We start from the raw sequence: 20087 nt of genomic DNA, 5'->3' as shown, positions 1-20087 counted from the left end.
TCAGTCTGTTAAAGATAGTATTATTGATAGCAGTACAATTTGCACAATGCCTGTTTTGTTTAGTTTAGTTTTTTTCTTGGAAAAAGCTATTTAAAAGCTTTTATCTAAATTAAGGTGAATTCATGGTTCCTTTTTCCACATAATGCAACCGGTAGTGTTTATGATTAAAAAAAATAATAATTATGTGATCGGTATCGGTGATCGGCCCTCCTGGGTGATCGGTATCGGCAGGAAAAAACCTGATCGGCACATCTCTTATCGATTTTATTTTGGCAGTATTCCTAATTTAATAAAAGGCAGTTTTGTGATATTATTAAGTGTTTTGAGAAGCTCAAATCAGAATATAAACCACCTCAAGCCTCCTGGACTGGAGTCTCTGACCAAAATATAACACTTCTGCTTTGTTATTAATAATAAAAAGTTATCAGACATCCAGACTTTGAAGCCAGAGAGACATAAATTTAGTATATTTTCAGACGGGTTTCAGAATCATCTGCGTAAAAGTGACAAGAGATATTTACGAATAATTTAATGGAAAATAACAGCGGGACAAGAATGGAGCCCTGAGGGACGCCATAAAACTAGGAGTTACTGGCAACAGTAACAGAGAAAAACCTGTCACTTAAAAATGTCAGGTTTCAAACATCAGCTTTACCACCTGTAATGAACACGGAAGTACATCGTCAAAACATGTCAGGAATGTGTGAAGAGACATGAAATAACTGAGTGCCTGTTAACAAAAGAATATTTAAGACTGTAAAACATTTGAGTTTTATTGATGAAGCTGAGAAGTCCAACAAAACCAAAACTGGACAGCAGCTCAGCTCACTCTAATGTCGTTCCAAATCCTTAAAAGTTTCAGATTGAAAACTTGACTTATTATTTTAAAAAGCCAATTAATGAATACAGATGACTTTTTCCAAAATTTTGTCCATAGAAGGCCATTTGGAAATAGGTATATAGTTATTAAAATCATCTACAGTAATTAATTAAAAGAAAAAACAGTACAAATTAAAACATTTTGTTAATCTTTAAGCATGTGCACTATGGATGAAGAATTCAAAATTACTATTTTTAAGCTCGCAATAAGTAGAGATCAGTGTCAATTTTAATGTAAACAGAGCAATTTTTCCTCTTACAACCAAACTGCAATAACATCCATCCATAAACCCATAAAGGGTCCATCATAGAGCAACACACACCAGTCCGACAACTACACACCAGTAACTGTTGTTCCAATAACACAACAATAAAGAAATTGATGGCATAACTGAGCTGTTGCTGTGCAGTACAGAAGTGTGCATAAATACACACATTTGGTTAACTGTAAATACGCCGAAGGTGAGAAGATTTTCCTGAGCAGGTTCTCCTATATGTCTGTTTGACTGAAGACCTGTGCAGGTTGTATCGGCTGCGTCAGAAATCCTCCAATCACAACCAAGAACAGGATCTTTTAGGTGGATAAATAACAAAGTCATCATCATTCTAAAATATTTTAAATAAATATGTTTGAATAAAGAAGAATTATTTTCTTCTGTCAAAGACACAACAAATCTCCACTTATTATAATAAGAAATATTTTATTTACTATCCTTAAGATTGTATAAAAATTCCACAAACCAGCTAATTAAGGTCTAAAATAGCTTTTAAAGGTGAAATTTTGCAGAACATTCATACTGATCATAACAGTCCAGTTCTTGGGCCAATATTATTCAATATCTATCACCCACTGATTTATTTATCTGTCTTATTTAATGACCACAGTATCTTACCATCACTGACTGAGTTTATAACATCTTTTTAAAATGTATGGGTCAAAATTTCCTCCTGATTTAATCTGAAAAAGACCAGAATCATTGTTTTCAGTCCCAAAAACGTAAATCTTGAGATGTAGTGATCCATTGAGGCTAAAAATTACAGAGCAAGCTACAAACCAGTCTCAAAATTTTTACAGTCACATAAGACTATTATTACAAAAAGAGTTTTAAAAAAATGGACGGAAACAAAAGCATGTCTTAATTTTCAGTTTTTAGATTACTGAAACTGAGTCAATTTGATAAAAACAAACAAAAACAAATCAGGCTAAATGCTGCTGCTACAGTTTTGACTAAAAGCAAGAAAATTGACAATAATTGTAATCTCTACATCTCTAATGTTGCCAGAAAGCTGTTAACTCTGTTTTCCCAAGAACAGTGCAACAAAAAGCTAGTTTAAAAACATCTCAGCTGTAGATACAACCAGCTAAAAACCTGAGATAAACAGAAACTAGCAACTTATTCAAAGCAAGATAGAAAACATGATTTATTGTAGCTTTCCTGTAACATGAAAACGTTATTTTATCAGTTATTTTTGCATATTCTTCCCTAAAATGTTTGTTTAATTTACTATTAAACAAGTAAATTCGTGTTGTTATAAATGAGGTCCTAAAATAAAGAAGAGCGTTTTCTCGTTTGCACTATTTTCACGATGACTTGCAGCGCGTCATCTTTTCACATGCAGGCTCAGTAATAATAAACACTGATGCGGTTAGGATGAACTCAGACAGAACTTAGATTTGCTAAACACCGACAAACAGCCGACAACAAACTGAAAACGCGCGGTTTTCGCACCGCCTGGAAGGATTTCCGAGTGTGGGCTCTCACTGTCTTCATCACAAGTAACAACTGTGCACATAGCTTCCAGCAGCACAAACACAACAAATACACACGGTGTTTAAGCAGAGTGGTCATCGATACTATGAAGGTAGCTCGGTTGCCGCTCTGAGAAAGGCAGCGGATCGGAGCCATTGCTCGGGTAGAGCAAACCCAGTGCGCAGGATTTGAATGGAGACACTGCAAACGGATTGCTACATGCTAGCTGGTGTTTTTAAACAGCTTTGCAAGCAATCTTTAATTATTTCTCCCAGCACATAACGTTTGACAGCAACACACCTGGCTTAGAACTCAAATGGAACCAAACTTTTGGTTTTGAAACCCAGTTTTCACCCCTATTTCTGGTCATTTTTTGATGCAGCTCTGCTCAGTTGCATTAGCCTAGCGAGCTAACCTGCTATCAACAATATTGAGACGTACAGCTAGCTTGAGCCTTTGACATTCAAAACAAACCATCGAGTGACACAATTTGAACACTGGAGCTGCACAGCGGAACCGCAGTTCAGCCAGAACCGAGAAGAGCCGCCTGCCGGGGACGTTTAAGCGCAACTACGTAGCGAGCTATTGCTAATTGCAAGCAAAATATGAGTTAATGTTGGAATACTCTTGGATGAGGGGGGTATGCTTGGGAATTCGGTGGAAAATGAACGTGTTTACGGTGCGGTGCGGCAGCGTGGCGCTTCGATTGCGTTAGCGATGCGGTTTGTGTTTTGTGCGCAGTTGGCAGATATTGCGGCTTTGTAACGGTTATTCGGATTAATAGAGAAATTGCTACATTGTAACAAACTCACCCGAGACGTTAGAGGTGCAGGCAGCGCGGGGTCTCCAGGACAGCCTCGCACGGGCTGCTCAACAGGACCCGAGTAGAGGCAGGAAACTGGAGACTTCCGCTTTGCCTGATCGAAATCTGCGTTGTTCATACGGATGCTTTGCACGGGATTCAGACAGTTTTTCTAACACAACAATCAACCTCTCACACAAAATAAAATTATGTTTTGGTAAATTCGCTAAAAGAATAAATTTCCTCATCGTACCAGTTAGTTCTCAACATTAGGAGAAGGATAATTTGGATAATTGAAAAGAAAAGAATAGCGATCTTTCTTTCGGTTGTGTTTAGATCATTTCAGGTAAGAAAACTTATAGGCTACCTACAAATTGAAGTTTTAACACAAATACTTGGAAAAAATCTGACTATTCATGTTGATTCATTCATGTTGAAGAGAAGGAGTATTCCTTTACTGCAAGAGGGTAACCCTTGCAGAAGTGACGACAAAGAAGAGTGGGAATAATTTTCCACTTGAATGGTGGGAAAAGTGTTTTTCTTAGAATATTACATCATTAATAGCCAAAAAGTTAATTTTAAACGAGCAATAATGAAATATAAACAACAACAGGTCACATCCTTCCTATGATATTCCATCTGAATTCAGTCAAACTCTGCAGATTGCCTGACTTTAGTTAACTTTTTTCTCGGTTCTTGCACATATCTTATAAGGAAATGTGTTCCCATGTAGAGCTGTCAGTTTAAATAATAATAAGTATCAGGAAACTAAGGTAGGTAGAAAATAAAATGTTTAGGTTTACCAATGAAGACACAAAAGTAGCAGAGCAGCTTTATTGTGAAAAGATGAACTTGTCAGTGCAAGTTTTCTTTTTCTTTTTTTTTATTACCATAACAATTCAGGGACACCAAACTCAGAACATCCAAAGCAGGAGTTAATAATTTCTCTGTTTTGTGTGTGTGTGTGTACAAATAATTATTCTTCATAAAAAAGAAAACTATGGACAACTTTGGCATCCTATTTATGAAACTGTTATACAACAACAGTATGTTCAGTCAGAGGTTGCTTCAAAACCGCTGTAACAAAGACCACTAGTGGAGATGCTTCCTGACGACAGCGATTCTTTGAAAGAACCTGCATATTGAGTTACATTTAATTTCCCTTTGGGATCAATAAAGCATTTTTTTTAGCTTAATAGAATTAAAATGTCTTCAGGCAACAAGCAAAACAATAAAAATGGCAGTTAAAATATTCTGAGCATCAAACAACAAAGGTCCCTTTGCAGTTTTGATGATGAAGAGACATAAAGTTATATTAATTTGTGACAAAGTGATATGTGATCATGTTTAAGGATATATCTCATCTTTTAAAAAGTATTCTTCTTTGATAAAAAGGTGTCTGAATGAAGAATTTTCAGACAATTAAAACAGTTTATACAAGCATTGCTAAATAATGACTAGAAATATTAGGAAAAAGCATTTGTTATTATTTATTTGTTGTAAATGCCATTTTTGTGAAAATGGAAGTTGCCTAGAGGGAAAAATCCTTTATTACTTAATCAAACCTGGGAAATTCTTTTAATTCTATAATTATTTATAGCGGCACTTTTCAATGCCGCTATAAATAGTTCATCTCTTTGATTGATTGTGATGGACAAGGATCATTGCACTAACCATATGACCAGACAGAGATTTAAAGAGGAGTGGCAAAAACAAATGAGGTGGATTAGCAGGGCTCGCCAAATGGATGTTGTCATCCAGGACATGTTTCTGTGGAATTTCATCACTGCTGCCCAGAAAATGAGCTGCTGACAGTCATGAGAAAACTATACAGCAACAGTCTTCAGTAAGAGGCCTCTTCTGATTAGGTGCAGAACTGACTGCTACTGGATTTCCACTTTGGATGACTGACAACATTTAATTTCTCTTTGGAGTCAATAAAGTATTTTGAATTGAATTGACCTTAAAAAGCTAGAGCAACTTAATGTTTGAATCCTTATACTGTGATTTTTACTCATGCAAATATTGTTTTTTTTTTATTTTTTATGGAAAACGTCTGACTTGTTGCTTAGCATTTTAAAAAACACATTTTGTTTTTTGCCACACGTTATTTCAAATGCACCACTGACTCTGTACTGATTAATTAAAAACATAGAACTCAACTTTTTCAACTCAGGTGTGACGTGATTTATAGCTCCGATTTCCGAGATTCATTGAATTCAGCACTAAAACGCACATAGCTTTCCTTTTTGGGTGTAAATCTGAATGAATTTATGAAATAAAATACTTATTTTTCTTTTATGACAGAATAAAACGTTTTGAGGGAGCGAGGACTCTAAAATATGTAATTTACGAGAAAATAAAGGTTGTGTCCGCGTTTTACGAAGAGTACCTGAATGCACCAGCACAGGGGTTCCCTTCTCCCATGTCACGTGACAGAGGACCGTCTGTGGTTGGTGATGTGACACTGCTGCTAGCACTCGTTAGCTAAGTTTGTTGACTTTCGCAATTACTCGCGGCTCCTGACCGTTGAGGGAAAAGCCAGCAAAAATGGACAACAGCGGGAAAGAAAAAGAAGCCGCGGCCTTAATGGCGGAGGCGGAGAAGAAGCTAAAGTCTTCCCAGTCGTTTTTCGGCTCGTTTTTCGGGTGAGTGTGTGACTGTTAGCCAGTATGAGGGCCAAATATGCGGAAGGTGGTTAGCTGAGCAGTTAGCAGCACATCTGATGGCAAAACATTCAACATCGCTGCAGCTGCCGGTGATAAACGGTGGTGCTTAACACTCCAGGTTGTCAACGAGTGTTAAATAAATGTTTCTATAGACCGCTACTGGACACATCAATGCGTAATATGTTGCTTTTCACGGCTAAAATGGCGACGTACGTCGTGACAACTCCATTGTTAACACAAGTCGATTCGGTAGCAGGCTATTATTTGTTTATATGTGACCTAAATGACATTTAAGTATAAAGTTTGATATGTGCGGACACTTTCTGTAATGTCGCTGCTATAGCGCCTCCTACTGGCGAAGTCAATCTGCGCAAGTCACATGTCAGTCACGTTTGTTTATAGTAGCAACTAGGAAACATATTGCACTTAATGTACTGTATTTTAAAATACAATAAGCTCCCTAAGACTCCTAAATATTCAGTAAATCCACAACTTAACTGGAGAAAAGAAGTCATAACCTTTTAAGCAACAAGGTGATTCCTTAAGAATTATTTTCTGATGTGATGTATTGAGATTGTTTTCATTGTGTCCATAAAAATTGAAGGAACTGAAAGGAAAATACACTAAAAATGAAAACCTGATGGTGTTCTTTACGTATGAAGCACGGCACACCCTGGACAAGTCACCAGTTCATCAAAGGGCTAAAACAGGACGGACAACCATGCACACAAGCTCATCGATTCCCCTGACAGGCGTGTTTTTGGAAGCAGGAATACCTGGAAAAAAACAAACGGATTCACAGGGAGAGTTTACAAACCCCACACAGGCAGACCGAGCCAGGATTAGAAAGCTGGAGCTCCTTAATGTGCTGCAAAAAAACAACAACCAGGTCATCATCCTGCCTTTCTGTTGAACTAAGACTTGATTTAAGACAGGTTGTTCGCTCATTACTGGTGCTAATTAGTCTGTCACAATAAGATGATTAACATTTTTGAAGCACAATTATTGTTAACAGGAACATTATATTTTGTTTATGGTTTTGGTTGTCGTTTTATTTTGTATTATTTAAAACATCCTCCAGTTCGAGTATTAAGAGTTCTGTACAAAATTTACTTGTATTGGTCTTTAAGAGAGCGAACTTGTATTAATATGCTATTATTACTGTTACCTGAAAATGCTCTCAAAACAACAAAATGATTGTTTATTGCAATAATTTCTTGGACAAAGCAAAATTAGTTATTATGTCACAGAACCAGCGATGGCAGAGTAACCAAAAACTTCATGCGAATTAGAGTAGCACTGCTTCAACTTATTTTTACTCAAGTAAAAGTAAAAAGTATTCATCTGAGAAATTATTCAAAAAGAGTAAAAAAAGTATTTGGTAAAGAGTAACTGATCAAAATATCAATCCTTTAATGGTAAAAAAAATGACTAAAATATAAAGTTAAGTGAAATGTTTGGTATTTTCAGGACAAAATAAAAATAGTTCATATAGGTAACAAAAAATAACAAACCCAAATCAGTTTCTTTCAGTACAAAACTGATGAAACTTTAACACAAACTGCAGGTTTGTGTCTGAGTCTGGGGAATTTTTGGTTAAAACATGTTTGTTTTTCATTCAGTGGGTAGAAAATCCAGAAATTTTACTCAAGTAACAGTAAAAATATGTCATAATAAAATTACTCAAGCAAAAGTACAGAGTAGTATATGTACTCCTAAAAGTTTTGTTTTTTTCTCGAAAAAGTTACTCAAGTAAACGTAATTGAGTAAATGTAACTGGTTACTTCACAGAACTAAAAATGCCGGTTGGCTCTCATCTAAATTCTTTGTCTTTCAACAGAGAACAACAATCTTATCCAGCCGTTTAAACCTAACAGAGATGAAAACTTTATCAGCGTTTCTCAAACCTTTTCAGGCCGAGGACCTGAAAATCTTACCCCATTTAACAAACACTCCTCTCGGACCACCTAACTAGAAATTACCCCGCAATAACACATCAACATATACAACCTGAAATGAAAACAATCTTAACTCATTGTTTTTGTTCCTCCTAAGGTGAAAGGTGACGCTGGTTTGTATGTGTATGTGGGGCGTTTTGAGTTATTTTCAGATGTGGCGTCTAATCTTTACATTGATAGAAAACACATGGAAATCAAAAAGGTTCTTTACCACAAGTGTTGTTTGCATTAATACCATTTTAGGACAATTTGTAATTAATTTAGAAACATAAAAAAATAGAAATGAGTCACTTTGGCAAAAACAAACTCTTTCAGACAGTAGGAAGTCCAACATAAATAATTTTATTTTAGGGGTTAAGATGCAGGTAGTCGGCGCGGGGCGCAGCGCTGTGCACCGCCTCATCACCATCACATCGCATCCAGCAGCATGCTATGGAATAATGTTCAAAAACAAAAGTTCTGCAACTCAACCTGTGAAACTTTCCACCTGTATCTTCAGCTTCAGATAGTTAGCCACTTGTCCGTTATTATTTTTAAACACAATCCTTTGCTAAGCTAACTGTAGCGTTGCAGCAAATAAACGGTTGATTACATGCAGTAGACCAGTAGAGGAACCACCAGTTTGAGGAAGGCTGGTCCAGATCATTATGTTTTATAAAAGCGTGTGTGTTTTCCAGCGGTTCCTCTAAGTTGGAAGAGGCCTGTGACATGTATGTGAGAGCAGCCAACATGTACAAGATGGCGAAGAACTGGTGTGGTAAGAAGGCCGACCTCGCCGCCTCCTCCTCGTTCTCGTCTGTATTCATCATCATTGTTTTAACACCAAACCTTCTGCTCTCAGCTGCAGGAAATGCTTTCTCCAAAGCTGCTCATCTTCACCTGCAGATGCAGAGCAAACACGATGCAGCCACCAACCTGATAGACGCTGGAAACGCCTTCAAAAAAGCAGATCCACAAGGTCAGTCTGGCTCCTGTGTGTCTTTGGTTCTGCTGCATTCTGTGTGAAAATGGCTCAGAATGTTGTGTTTCATTGTTATTTGTCATACAGAGCAGCATTTATTCAGGTTAATTAGCTGATTTGTTCAAAGCTTTGTGATGTTCATGGATTTAAGGTGACTGAGTTTGGTTGTTTTTTCAGACTGACCCCCAGTAGAGGCTCAGTGGGGGGTCTGACCATCTGGTTTTTAAGGCCGTCAGCTTTATTTATCCTGGAACTAGAAAAGGAACAAAAATAATAGGTCTTTTGTAAATATATATTTAATCTTCCTTTAGATACAAGGCTTTAAATCTGGTGTAAGACTAAATATATCTGCTGAAAACATAAGCAAAACATAAATTCATCAGTATTTTCCATTTGTATGACTGATGTTTTTTTCCTCGTGTTTCTTTTCTCGACAAAGATTCAGTATGCCGCTTTAGTTTTCTATGGTATGACATATTAGAGCCACTGTAGATAGAAAAAAATTAAAAATTAGGAGTAAATTTCCATTAAAAAATCCCCCAAATTTCTAGAAAAACTTGGACATTTTGAGATTAATCTTGGAAATTTTATAGAAAAATAGTTGGAAATTTCTGAGTTTAAAAAGTTGTAAAATGTTTTACTTTTGAAACTCTTGAGATTTTCAAGTTTTTTCTCAAAAAATTGCTGAGATTTGTCTCAAACTTTATGATATTTTTTGTAGTAAATTTTTGACTTTTCCAACTCAGAAATTCTCTGGAAAAACGATAAAATATCTCGGCTCAGTCTCAAAATTTCCATCTGTTTTTCTTTCTACACTTTTGTCAGGAACCGTTTTATTTACAAAGACTTCAGCATCTATGTGGATCCACAAATGTTGTTTATATTAAATTCTACTTTTTAAAAAATTAAATTCTACTTTTTTATATACATTGTGTGCTCTCCTCTGTTGTTCACACCTAGGCTCCCCCGAATTTAGAATCTCCTGATCAGGCCCAACTTACTTATACTTTTGTAGTGTTGGTATTGCCATCTACTATTAAAAGGTATTTAAAGTAACCCTTCTTGTGGGTTACAATTTGATTTGTTGTTTTTTTAATTTAAAATATCTTCCAGCTCTTCCAGAGTTAAATTGTTTATTAACAGTTTATTGATCTGTGACAGCTTGTACTTGCATTATTATGCCACTGTTACCATTATATGACTTGAAAATGATCTCAAAGTGACAACATTATCGTTTATCTTGGTAACTTCTGGGATTATTTACGTCCAGCAGATTTAGTTTTCATGACAGGTGTGTAAATGTCTGGACTTGTTTGGGTTTCTGCTCTCGTCTAAATGTTTCCTCTCTCTATAGAGGCCATCAACTGCTTAAACCGAGCCATCGAGATTTACACAGATATGGTGAGTTTGTGTTTTCCTTTTATTAAGTTTGGGTTAAAGCTGATTTTGTAAAAATCGTTGTTTTCGTCCGTTTTCAGGGTCGTTTCACAATCGCAGCGAAGCATCACATATCCATCGCAGAGATTTACGAGACAGAGTTGGTGGACATCGACAAGGTTAAAGAAAAACCATTCATTTTAATTTCATTCTGTTTACTTTCTAAAAATAACCTTTGTTTACATTTTTACTTGCAGGCAATTGCTCATTTTGAACAAGCAGCAGATTATTATAAAGGTGAAGAATCCACCAGGTGAATATTTTAGATAATATCTGAACAGTTTTCTGCGCTTTACTTCAAATAGTTTGTTAAACGGGTTTTCTTTTTTCAGTTCTGCAAACAAGTGCCTTCTTAAAGTTGCGACCTATGCAGCCCAGCTGGAGCAGTACCAGAAAGCGATAGAGATCTACGAGCAGGTTAGACGTTTAACATTTAGCGTCTGACGTCTTGCTGAGCAAAGAATCTGTAAAACAAGCGTAAGCTCTTATTTCAGGTTGGAACTCACGCGATGGACAGCACGCTCCTGAAATACAGTGCCAAGGATCACTTCTTCAAGGCGGCGCTGTGTCACTTCTGTGTAGACATGCTAAACGCAAAGGTGAGCATAATTTACGTAAAATTTCCTAGCTGTGAAGCTAGCGTAGCGTTAGCTTCTGTTTTAAGGCTGTTTTCTTTGCTGTCCGCTCAGCTTGCCGTGCAGAAGTATGAAGAAATGTTTCCAGCGTTTTCAGACTCCAGAGAGTGCAAGCTGTTGAAGGTAGGCTGACTGCAAAATTACTAAATGTCAACGTGGCGAACGGTTTCCCAGGAAGCATTTCTGCTTTAAATCTAAGGGCGTTTTCACACCTGAGAGTCTGGTAGACAGAGTTCGATTGGAGAACAAAAACGCAACACTGGTTACATTTTCAGCTGCTGTGGTTCAGTTTCACACTGACTGAATCAAACAAACCAAATTCTTTAAAAAAACCTGTTCCGCACCTCACCTGTGGGGGCGCTGCACCAAGAACCACTGAAGGAAACGACACAAAAACATCTGAAGACACTGAGAGTAACTTCCTTCATCACAAAATGTAAACAAAAGTGAAGAAGCATCAGATTTTAGCAGTTGCAGGATTTTACTTTCGTCTTTAGGAAAAGAGTCATTTCTACTGCTAGCGCTAGATTAGCTCGTTTGTTTTGGTTGTACTTACCCAGAATGCCCTGAGCTGTAGTCCACTTCCTGCTTTTGGAGCAATCTCTGGCCCACTTGACGTTCACATGAGCATTCAAATCACACCAGAGCTCACTTTAATCACACCAGGAACTAAGTTTATAGGAGGAGACCGCTCCAAAAGCAGGAAGTGGACTACAGTGCAGTGCATTCTGGGTAAATACAATTGAAACAAATGCTAGTGCTAACGTGAAAAATGGCTCATTTAACAGAGAAAAGAAAAATCCTACAACGCTGACGAACTGAGCTGCGCCCCACAGATTTAGTTGCTAAATCAGCTTGTGAGAAAGAGAAGATAATTTATCAGTTAAGACTTTTTATTTTTGTGTAAATTATTTTTTTTATATTTTCAGTACAAAGAAAGGAATCAAACTGCTACAAAAAGTAGAAATACAGTTTCCTGAAAAGACGATGCCATGTTTATTCAAAATAAAGAAAGGCATGTAGATTAAACTCCATAGTTTAATTTTGATGTATAATATTGGAGAAAAACAGACAGAAAAACTTAAAACTATCCTATTTTGTCTCACTAATATTATAAAAAGCCTGTTTTACCTAAAGAACGGCTGGTTGCAGACAAAAATATACCATAATATAACAACACCGCATGTGATCTGAAAGGCTTTTTAGTCGGTTATTCTTAGTTTGAATTTTGTTAGTTTTGCTTTAGAATGAGCTTCAGGTGCAGTGAAATCCCAGCAGGGTTTTTATCTGACGTTTTAATGATCCACAGGTGAATCCGTCAGTCTGATTACTCACCTGGTTATCAGACATTATGAGCCGATGTGCTTGGAGTTGTTGTTTTTTGTGTTTATCGGGGTTTCCTCCAGAGAAAAGATTTAGATACCGAGGAGACTCTGCGCTCCACAGCGCCATCAAGTGGACACTAAACGCAATGCAGGCAGAGAAATTGATAATCTAATGACTTCTGTTTGAAATCTAGATTTTTATTTTGAATATTTTGACATTTTTAAAATTTAAAAATATTTTTTAAAAATATTTTTAAATATTTTAAATATTAAATATTATTTTATTAATAAAATAATGTTTTTTTTTTTCATTTTTTACATTTTTATTTCACTCCAAAAACACAAAATCTCACCGTTTTTTTTTAATTTAGTTTCTTGTTTAAATATCTTAGTGAACTTGAAAGAAGACAAAACTAATTTACAAATAACTTTTCAACAAGAAATAGGAGCTTGAGAATATTAAGTCAATATCTCCTTAAAATTAATGAAAAATTAACAAGATTTTTTTCCATGTCATAAGAGAAATAATCTGCCAGTGGAACTAGAACATTTTCATGAATAGTAAAGAACTGTTGACTTAAATCAAACTCCTATAAGTTGCTAGTAGTGTAGCTCTCATTTTTCCAAGTGTAATAAGATATTTGCACTTGAAACAAAACCAAAATACTTTGTAAGATTTTGTGTTTTTGCAGTGCTGCTCCTGTATTTTTGTTTCGAACCTTTTATTTTGACGTTCGTATCCAGGATGTTTAATCTGACTGAAATATTACATATTTATGCAATCAAAAGCTCACAGATTTAATTAAATGTTGGAGGTCTGCTCCTCTATTTAGCTGAAGTAACACATTTGATGCGTTCTTTGAGGTGTTTATTGTATTTTGCTCCTTTTTTTTGTCTTTTTAAACAACTTTTGCATCTAAAAATCAGTAACTTTACTGGGAAGCCTTAAACTATCTTGTTACATTTGTTTTATTTACATGTGGATGGTTGGATTATCAGATGGTATAAATGTATTCATGGTTGAATAATGAAATGCATTTTTTCGGTGCCATTGTCAGCCATTTAATGTGTTTTTATTCCCAACAGAAACTTCTAGATGCGTATGAAGAACAGAACGTGGACGGCTACACTGATGCGGTGAGTGGACAGACCCAGGCTTGTTGCTTAAATTGACTAAATGTGAATATGCTAATCACAGGTCTTACATTTTGTTGTTAAGGGACTATTCAAACTTGTAGGGATTTTTTTTTCTTGCGTTACTTTTCTGTCAGGCAGCAGTTTTAGTCGTCTTCATTGCGTTCTGTGACTTCAGGCGGTCGAGGCTACCGCTAACTAGCTGCTAATGGCTAGTTAGCAAACTTAAACGTTGGTTTTAAACAGAAAAAAGCAGAAATCTTTGGGATTTTACTTCCTCATATTTGCCAGATTTACAGTTTTCTCCAAATAAAATCCTTCAGCGATGATTCTCTCTCGTTCAGCCACATTAAATGTGTTGTTTTTGTTTAATTACATGTTGGGATTGTGTCCAGGTGAAGGAATATGACACCATTTCCCGTCTGGACCAGTGGCTCACCACCATGCTGCTACGCATCAAGAAGGCCATCCAGGACGACGAGAGCGACCTCCGCTGACCTCACCAGCCGCCTCACATCCTTCGATTCCCGCTGCATTCTTCGTTTTATGTACTCTATTTTCTGCCGTCTGCATTATGTCTTTGTTGCCTTTTATTCCACTCTGAACAAGTCTTTATATCATGCGTGTGAACACTATCTCCCTGGCTGCGCTCGGCACCCGGTATTAGTTTTACGTTCGGCGTTTGGCCACAATATTCATGATTGGGATGCAATACTACCAGCAGACTAAAACTTTATTTCTGCTGTCGTGTGATGAGTGAGAGAGCGCGGGTCACGGTGTGATTGAAGTGTCCAGAATAAACTAAACGAACTGAAATGCGATTTCTGCCTGCAGCGGTAACATTTGGAGTTTTATTTTTCTCTTTAGGGGTCAGATCGGGGCATTTCTAATTAAAAAGCGAGTCTGAGTTGTAACCCTCCTCTGCCTTAAGCTGCTCTCAGGATGTGAACAGCAGGATGCTTCCAAAGGGCTGGGCGATAATTTTATACATCAATCACATTTTTTCTTGTTTTTGGAAAAAAAAATTGCACTGGTTTTTTGTTGTTGTGTTTTTTCCTTTTCCACCAATTCTCACTTTGTCGTTTAGAGCGATGCACCAAGAACCGCCGTCTTGTTTTACAGCTTCTATTTATTTGCACATTGAATTCAGGTCAAACTATAAGTTAGGTTGAGATAAAGCCGTAAAACAAAGTAGTAATTTTTGAGAACTCCGAAGCTAAAAACAAAAAATCTACCAAGAGTTTTTCTTGTGTAATTTTAAGACATTTTTCTGGTAAAATCGCATTTTATTCGGCTAATATTATGACTCCATTATTGTAATTAAACAAAACGTCTCAGTCTGGCCCTAATCCTGCATTGACTGAAGTAAAAAATATTTTCTGTCTTTTTTTTTTTTTTTTAAAGAAAGTGATTTAAAAAAAATGTTAAAATAGAATCTGGTACGAAAAAAATCTTATTATCCTCATAATTAAATATCTACATGACAATATTCTTGTAATTAATTTAAAAATCTTGCAGCTTTCCCCCCTAATACTGAACTTAAAGAAGGGATGACTGAAATAAAAGTCACTTTTTGAAAATATTTTCTGTCATTTGTAATTTCTGTTTATAAGGGGGGGAAAAAAACTTAAAATCAAATATGGTATTAAAAAATACCTAAGTAAATATATTTTCATAATTAATTTAAAATTCTTGCAGTTTTCCTCTAATTTTCTGTCGTTCAATTTAAATTGGAGATGACTGAAATAAAAGCAAAATATTTTCTGTCATTTGTAATTTCTTTACAAAATAAAGCAATTAAAATCAGATTTTATTTTGAAACCTTATCGCCCAGCCCTTATCAGCGGTGACTTTGTGTATTTATTCCCATTTAAAGTCATTTTATTCCTGAAAACATTCAACGACCCTTGACCTTTGTGATCATTTGCATGGCTTGGAATGAAAGGGAGTTTATTGGTTTAGCAGAATGGTTTGTATTTTTGTAACCAGGCTGATTAAAATGTGTTTTACGGCCTGATGGAGATGCAATACATTTAAAAAAAAGAAAGAAGAAAAAGCTTTATGGATCGGGACACTGTGCTCACGCCTCCTCCTGATGACCCTGTGAAACGTTTGGTCTTAAGCGTTGTGTGTGACGTCTTGTTGAATAAACCTGAGTGGACCTGCAGCCTGTCTGGGCGTGGTTTACTCCCCGTGTGCGTCCTGCGCCGCCTCATCCAGCTTCGTTTTATTATCCACCACTCTGTGATGTGGATGAACTGGAAATGTAAGCTGGGACAAACAAACTAACTGTGGAAAAACATTTCCTGCTCGGAGAGAGTGGAGAATATTTCAGTCTGCTCCCGTTTTCTTCATTTCCCCTGTGAGTAGCTTTACTTCTTGCTTTTTGTGCTAAAATGTAAAAGTTCTGCATCAGACAAAATATCTTCCTAGAATAAACTAACTGCAAAAACACAAAATCTTTCCAAGTAGTTTTTGTTTGGATTGTAGTGCGAATATATTGGTGCACTTGAAATAAGACAAAACTAACTTAAAAGTAGCTTTCCAGTGAAATATAGGTGTATTTAATTCCTTATTATTGATGAAAATAAACATGTTCCATTTGCAGATTATTTCATGTATCACATTTTTATCAATATTAAATTATTGACTTAAAACATACTCCTATATCTTGCTGAAAAGCTACATGTAACTTTCGTCTTATTTCAAGTGTAATAAACATATTTGCGTCAGAAACTTAAAACTACTTTTTGTGTTTTTACATCTTCCTGCCATAATAAGCCAGCTCTGTTTCTGCAGCAGGCAGGTGCTTCAGGATTTCCTCCTGCCGTTACTCAGTTTTCAGCAGGTTTATCCTCTATTTCAGGGGAGCCCAAAGTCGGTCCTCGAAGGTCGGCGTCCTGGATGTTTTAGTTCTCTCCCTAGTGTTAGTAACAACCTCCTCAGTAAGTCGATGTTCTCCTTTAGCCTTCTAACGAGCCATCATTTGATGCAGGTGTGCTAAACCAGGGAGAAAACTAAAACATGCAGGATGCCGGCCCTCGGGAACCCACTTTGGACACCCCTGCTCTAATTGAACACCTGAGAACAGGTTGTTCATCCCCCTCAGAGCTCGTTAACCACCATAAACAACCAGCAGCTAAAGCAGATTCAACTCATTACACTGAAAAAAGATGCTTACGGTTAAAACTCAGAAGAATCTACGTTTTTAAGCTTTTAATTTCTGTTACCTGTTCAGTTTGGTGTCATTTAGAACCTTGACATTTCAGTTAAAATACATTTTTTTATTGTTCTTATGTAATATTTATATTTAGACGGTTCTCATTGTTGTATGTTATCAATAATTCACGCTATGAAATGAAATGAAGGACAAAAAGTACTGGAAGTTTCTCACAATAGTCAAATTTTTCTTAGGTGCATTTTTCTTAGATTCAGCGAACCTGAAAATGTCAACCAACTAAACCATAGAAGGTTTATATACACATTTAATTCAGTGTGGATTAGAGAAAATCCAAAATATGTCAAATTTGTGCAACAAATTCTTGTATTTACAATTGATTTCAGTCATTTTTTTGTACAATCATCCCCCTTCAGAAAAATAGACCTCCATTTTACAGATGAAAATGAAGTTTTTGATCAAATAGTTAATATGAAAATAGCCGTTGGTCAATAGGCGTTCATTGGGAATAAGTAGAGAAAATACTATTTAAGAATCTCTTAAGATTTTGGCTCCTGGTTAAAGGCATCATTTTTCTGTTCTGCAGGAACATTTGGAGCGCAACCTCTGAAGAGATCCGTCATTTTTCTGTTCTGCAGGAACATTTGGAGCGCAACCTCTGANTGTTCTGCAGGAACATTTGGAGCGCAACCTCTGAAGAGATCCGTCATTTTTCTGTTCTGCAGGAACATTTGGAGCGCAACCTCTGAAGAGATCCGACATCTCCGCTGAAAGATGATCCATCTCTAGAAAAACTCCTCACACTGCTTTGTGTGCCTCGTTCTGACCTTATGAGGTTTAATCAAAAAATCTTTGCCATGGTCCTCTCCGTTTCACTTCTGATCTTCTTCTACTTAACCACAAGTCTAGAGAAGATCAATACCTCCAGAGTAGCAAACTTCTCAAAGCAGGTGAACGTCACATCATCCCCTTTGAACCCTCACATCCCAGTGGCTTCTGAAGACTTGAGGAAGATCATCCCTCAAGACGTTGCGTACTGGAACCGCCTGTTCTACTCGGCAGTGACGAACATTAAGGAAGACGACAACCCTTCCAGGAGAGAGTACCCCTGGTCCAACTGCAAGGAGGAGAACCAGGAGATTCTGAGAATAAACGTTGATGACTTTGATTCCTATCCTCCACTGTTTCAGACTTACCTGAAGGGCATGAACTGCAGATCTCCACCGATCCTAATCAACCAGCCCATGAAGTGCAACAACCACACCTTCCTGCTTTTTGCTATCAAGTCATCCCCAGCAAACTTTGAGAGGAGACAGGCGGTGCGGGAGACATGGGGTCGAGACGGGGTGTACCAGAACGGACGGAGGGTGCGGTTGGTGTTCTTCCTCGGCAACTACCAGCCCGACGACCCAAACCTCGGCGCACTGCTGTCGTTCGAAGCCAAACACTTTGGAGACATCCTGCAGTGGGATTTTCATGAGTCCCTCCTGAACCTGACCCTCAAAATGGACATGTTTCTCCAGTGGACAGTGAGACACTGTCCACTGGTGTCCTTCGTCTTCAGTGGGGACGATGATGTTTTTCTCAACACTGACGGACTGATCCAATACCTGGAGTCTTTAGACGCCTCTCAGGCATCTCAGCTGTATGTTGGACACGTCTTGAATTCAGCAAGTCCAATCAGGGACCGAAAAAGCAAATATTACATTCCTCCGACCTTCTACAGCGGGCCCTACCCTGAGTACACAGGTGGAGGAGGGTTTGTCATCTCCGGAGAGTTGATGCAGCCCCTTTCTTTTGTTTCGAAGCTGTTTCCTCTGTTCCCCATAGACGATGTTTACATGGGTTTGTGCATGAAGGCACTAGGAATCACACCCAAGTGGCATGAAGGATTTCAGACCTTTGACATCAAGAAACAAGACCGCGGAAATGTTTGTGCCCACAAGCAGAATCTCCTCATACACCAGCGATCGCCAAGGGAGATCGAGGTAATGTGGAAGAACATCCACAACCCCCTGTTGACTTGTTGAACTGATGGGTCATTTGTATTAGTTACTTTTCTTACCATCTTGCAACAGATGAGCTTGGGGGAATGTTTTCCTCCAGTGACGGTTTTAGCTGGGTGAGGTTCGTGACTGGCACTCCACCAGAGTTGGATGTACAAATTCAACATCCAATATTGTAATGCTCGTATTTCAGTTGTGACCTTCACTAATTTAATATTTCAATCATGCTTTGATTAATTACGGGTCAACAACATTATGGCAAGAAAAATAAAACATTTAATATGAGTTTTTAAATTTTTTTGCCTTCTTTCATTCTAAAAATCAGGCAGCTTCAATGGGGATGATCGTCAAGAAGAAGAGTAGCCTTGAGCGGTTCTATCCGAGTTCTGACTGCATTTTTCTTCTTCTTTGTGGCGGTTGGCAAACAACAAAATTGGTGCATTACTGCCACTGTTTGGTCTGAAGTGTGGACCAGAATGTCACTTAAGAATTGCATTTTGTTATACAACTGTTTAACAAAACATTATCAGATAAATTTTACTTTTTGAGTTATCTCTAAATAAATTAACTAAATCTCTTTTAACTTTAATTCTATCTAAATTTTGGGTTAATTGTTGTCTTTCTTTCTCATAATTTTGATGACTTTGAAGATGAGCACAAGTTGACCCTTTGGACTCAACAGCGCCCTCCATCAGTGAGGCACGGTACTTTCACCTCAACTTGCACGTTTTCATTTTCGGCCAATCAGAAAGACTGTCATTCACATTTATTAATTATATTAGACATTGTGTTGAACGTCAGCATGGTTAATTAAATATATTAGCAACATTCACCCTTTGCAACTATATCACTTAATCATTTAACGCGCAATGATGGACGTCAGAAGTGAGGATAGGGAGTATTGAACAAAGCAATTGAAATTGTTTTCCCAAGTTGTTTTTGTCAGTTTATTAATGGCTTCCACTCATTCGAGACGAGCCAACTTGTCTGTGAACATAACACACCTGGTTGGGGCTCATAGACGGCGGTATTTACAAAAACCTGAAGTAGCTAGCTTAGAAACCGACCAGTACCTCCTACCTCAAATTGCCGCCTTTGCCTGAATTCACACCACGTGATTTATGTCGCTGTCATAAACGGCGTTTCCCCTTAAACCGGAGCAGCATTAAAAACTTACGAAAGACGAGATGCTAAGTTTTTTCCATACATGCTAGGCTACATTACCTAATTGTTCACCAATCTTCTCCATAATGAGATATTTGATATATTTCTAATCAAACTTATGAAGTTTGTGAACGTTGGTCTTCTTACCTTGTAAAAAGTGTTCGCTGCAAATCAGGGTTTACACCGAG

At 37.3% G+C, this 20087-nt stretch overlaps 3 protein-coding genes across 7 annotated transcripts in view; 2 read left to right on the top strand and 1 right to left on the bottom strand.

Annotated features, from left to right (window-relative positions):
- The window catches only part of bicra (BRD4 interacting chromatin remodeling complex associated protein), a 21275-nt gene extending 17742 nt beyond the window's left edge, over positions 1 to 3533 (bottom strand). For 2 of the 4 annotated variants that reach the window (XM_008426452.2, XM_008426453.2), the window contains exon 1: positions 3443 to 3532. The gene's annotated coding sequence lies outside the window, so the exon portion shown is untranslated. Of the gene's footprint in view, positions 1 to 3442 lie in introns of all 4 variants that reach the window. The other 2 variants (XM_008426449.2, XM_008426454.2) reach the window with 2 other exon arrangements.
- Positions 3534 to 5860: 2327 nt separating this feature from the next.
- Positions 5861 to 16005, top strand: napab (N-ethylmaleimide-sensitive factor attachment protein, alpha b). 2 transcript variants are annotated; one of them, XM_008426448.2, is made up of 11 exons: positions 5863 to 6080; positions 8737 to 8816; positions 8901 to 9017; positions 10375 to 10421; positions 10499 to 10576; positions 10655 to 10710; positions 10790 to 10874; positions 10952 to 11056; positions 11147 to 11215; positions 13504 to 13554; positions 13947 to 16005. In XM_008426448.2, exons 1-11 carry the CDS (start codon positions 5983 to 5985, stop codon positions 14046 to 14048), a joined length of 888 nt encoding a protein of 295 aa, XP_008424670.1. In that variant the 5' UTR covers positions 5863 to 5982; the 3' UTR covers positions 14049 to 16005. The 2 variants fall into 2 exon arrangements, with proteins under 2 accessions (XP_008424669.1, XP_008424670.1); XM_008426447.2 differs by having other exon boundaries at positions 5861 to 6080; positions 8737 to 9017.
- Positions 16006 to 17429: 1424 nt separating this feature from the next.
- Positions 17430 to 19013, top strand: b3gnt2l (UDP-GlcNAc:betaGal beta-1,3-N-acetylglucosaminyltransferase 2, like). Its single transcript, XM_008426446.2, has one exon. The coding sequence runs from the start codon at positions 17560 to 17562 to the stop codon at positions 18757 to 18759; it is 1200 nt and encodes a 399-aa protein (XP_008424668.1). The 5' UTR covers positions 17430 to 17559; the 3' UTR covers positions 18760 to 19013.
- Positions 19014 to 20087: the final 1074 nt, after the last annotated feature.

Source organism: Poecilia reticulata, linkage group LG13 (assembly GCF_000633615.1).
Source record: "Poecilia reticulata strain Guanapo linkage group LG13, Guppy_female_1.0+MT, whole genome shotgun sequence".
NCBI classification, from domain to species: domain Eukaryota; kingdom Metazoa; phylum Chordata; class Actinopteri; order Cyprinodontiformes; family Poeciliidae; genus Poecilia; species Poecilia reticulata.
Note: the sequence above shows the minus strand (reverse complement) of the source record. Positions and strands in the feature narration are given on the sequence as shown.

Bases quoted from the DNA above. Each gene is read 5' to 3' on its own strand.
- napab (XM_008426447.2), top strand. From the start codon at position 5,983: ATGGACAACAGCGGGAAAGAAAAAGAAGCCGCGGCCTTAATGGCGGAG. The intron at 6,081-8,736 runs GTGAGTGTGTGA...TGTGTTTTCCAG, and splicing joins TTTTTCGGCTCGTTTTTCGG to CGGTTCCTCTAAGTTGGAAG. The intron at 10,577-10,654 runs GTTAAAGAAAAA...TTTTACTTGCAG, and splicing joins AGTTGGTGGACATCGACAAG to GCAATTGCTCATTTTGAACA.
- b3gnt2l (XM_008426446.2), top strand. From the start codon at position 17,560: ATGAGGTTTAATCAAAAAATCTTTGCCATGGTCCTCTCCGTTTCACTT.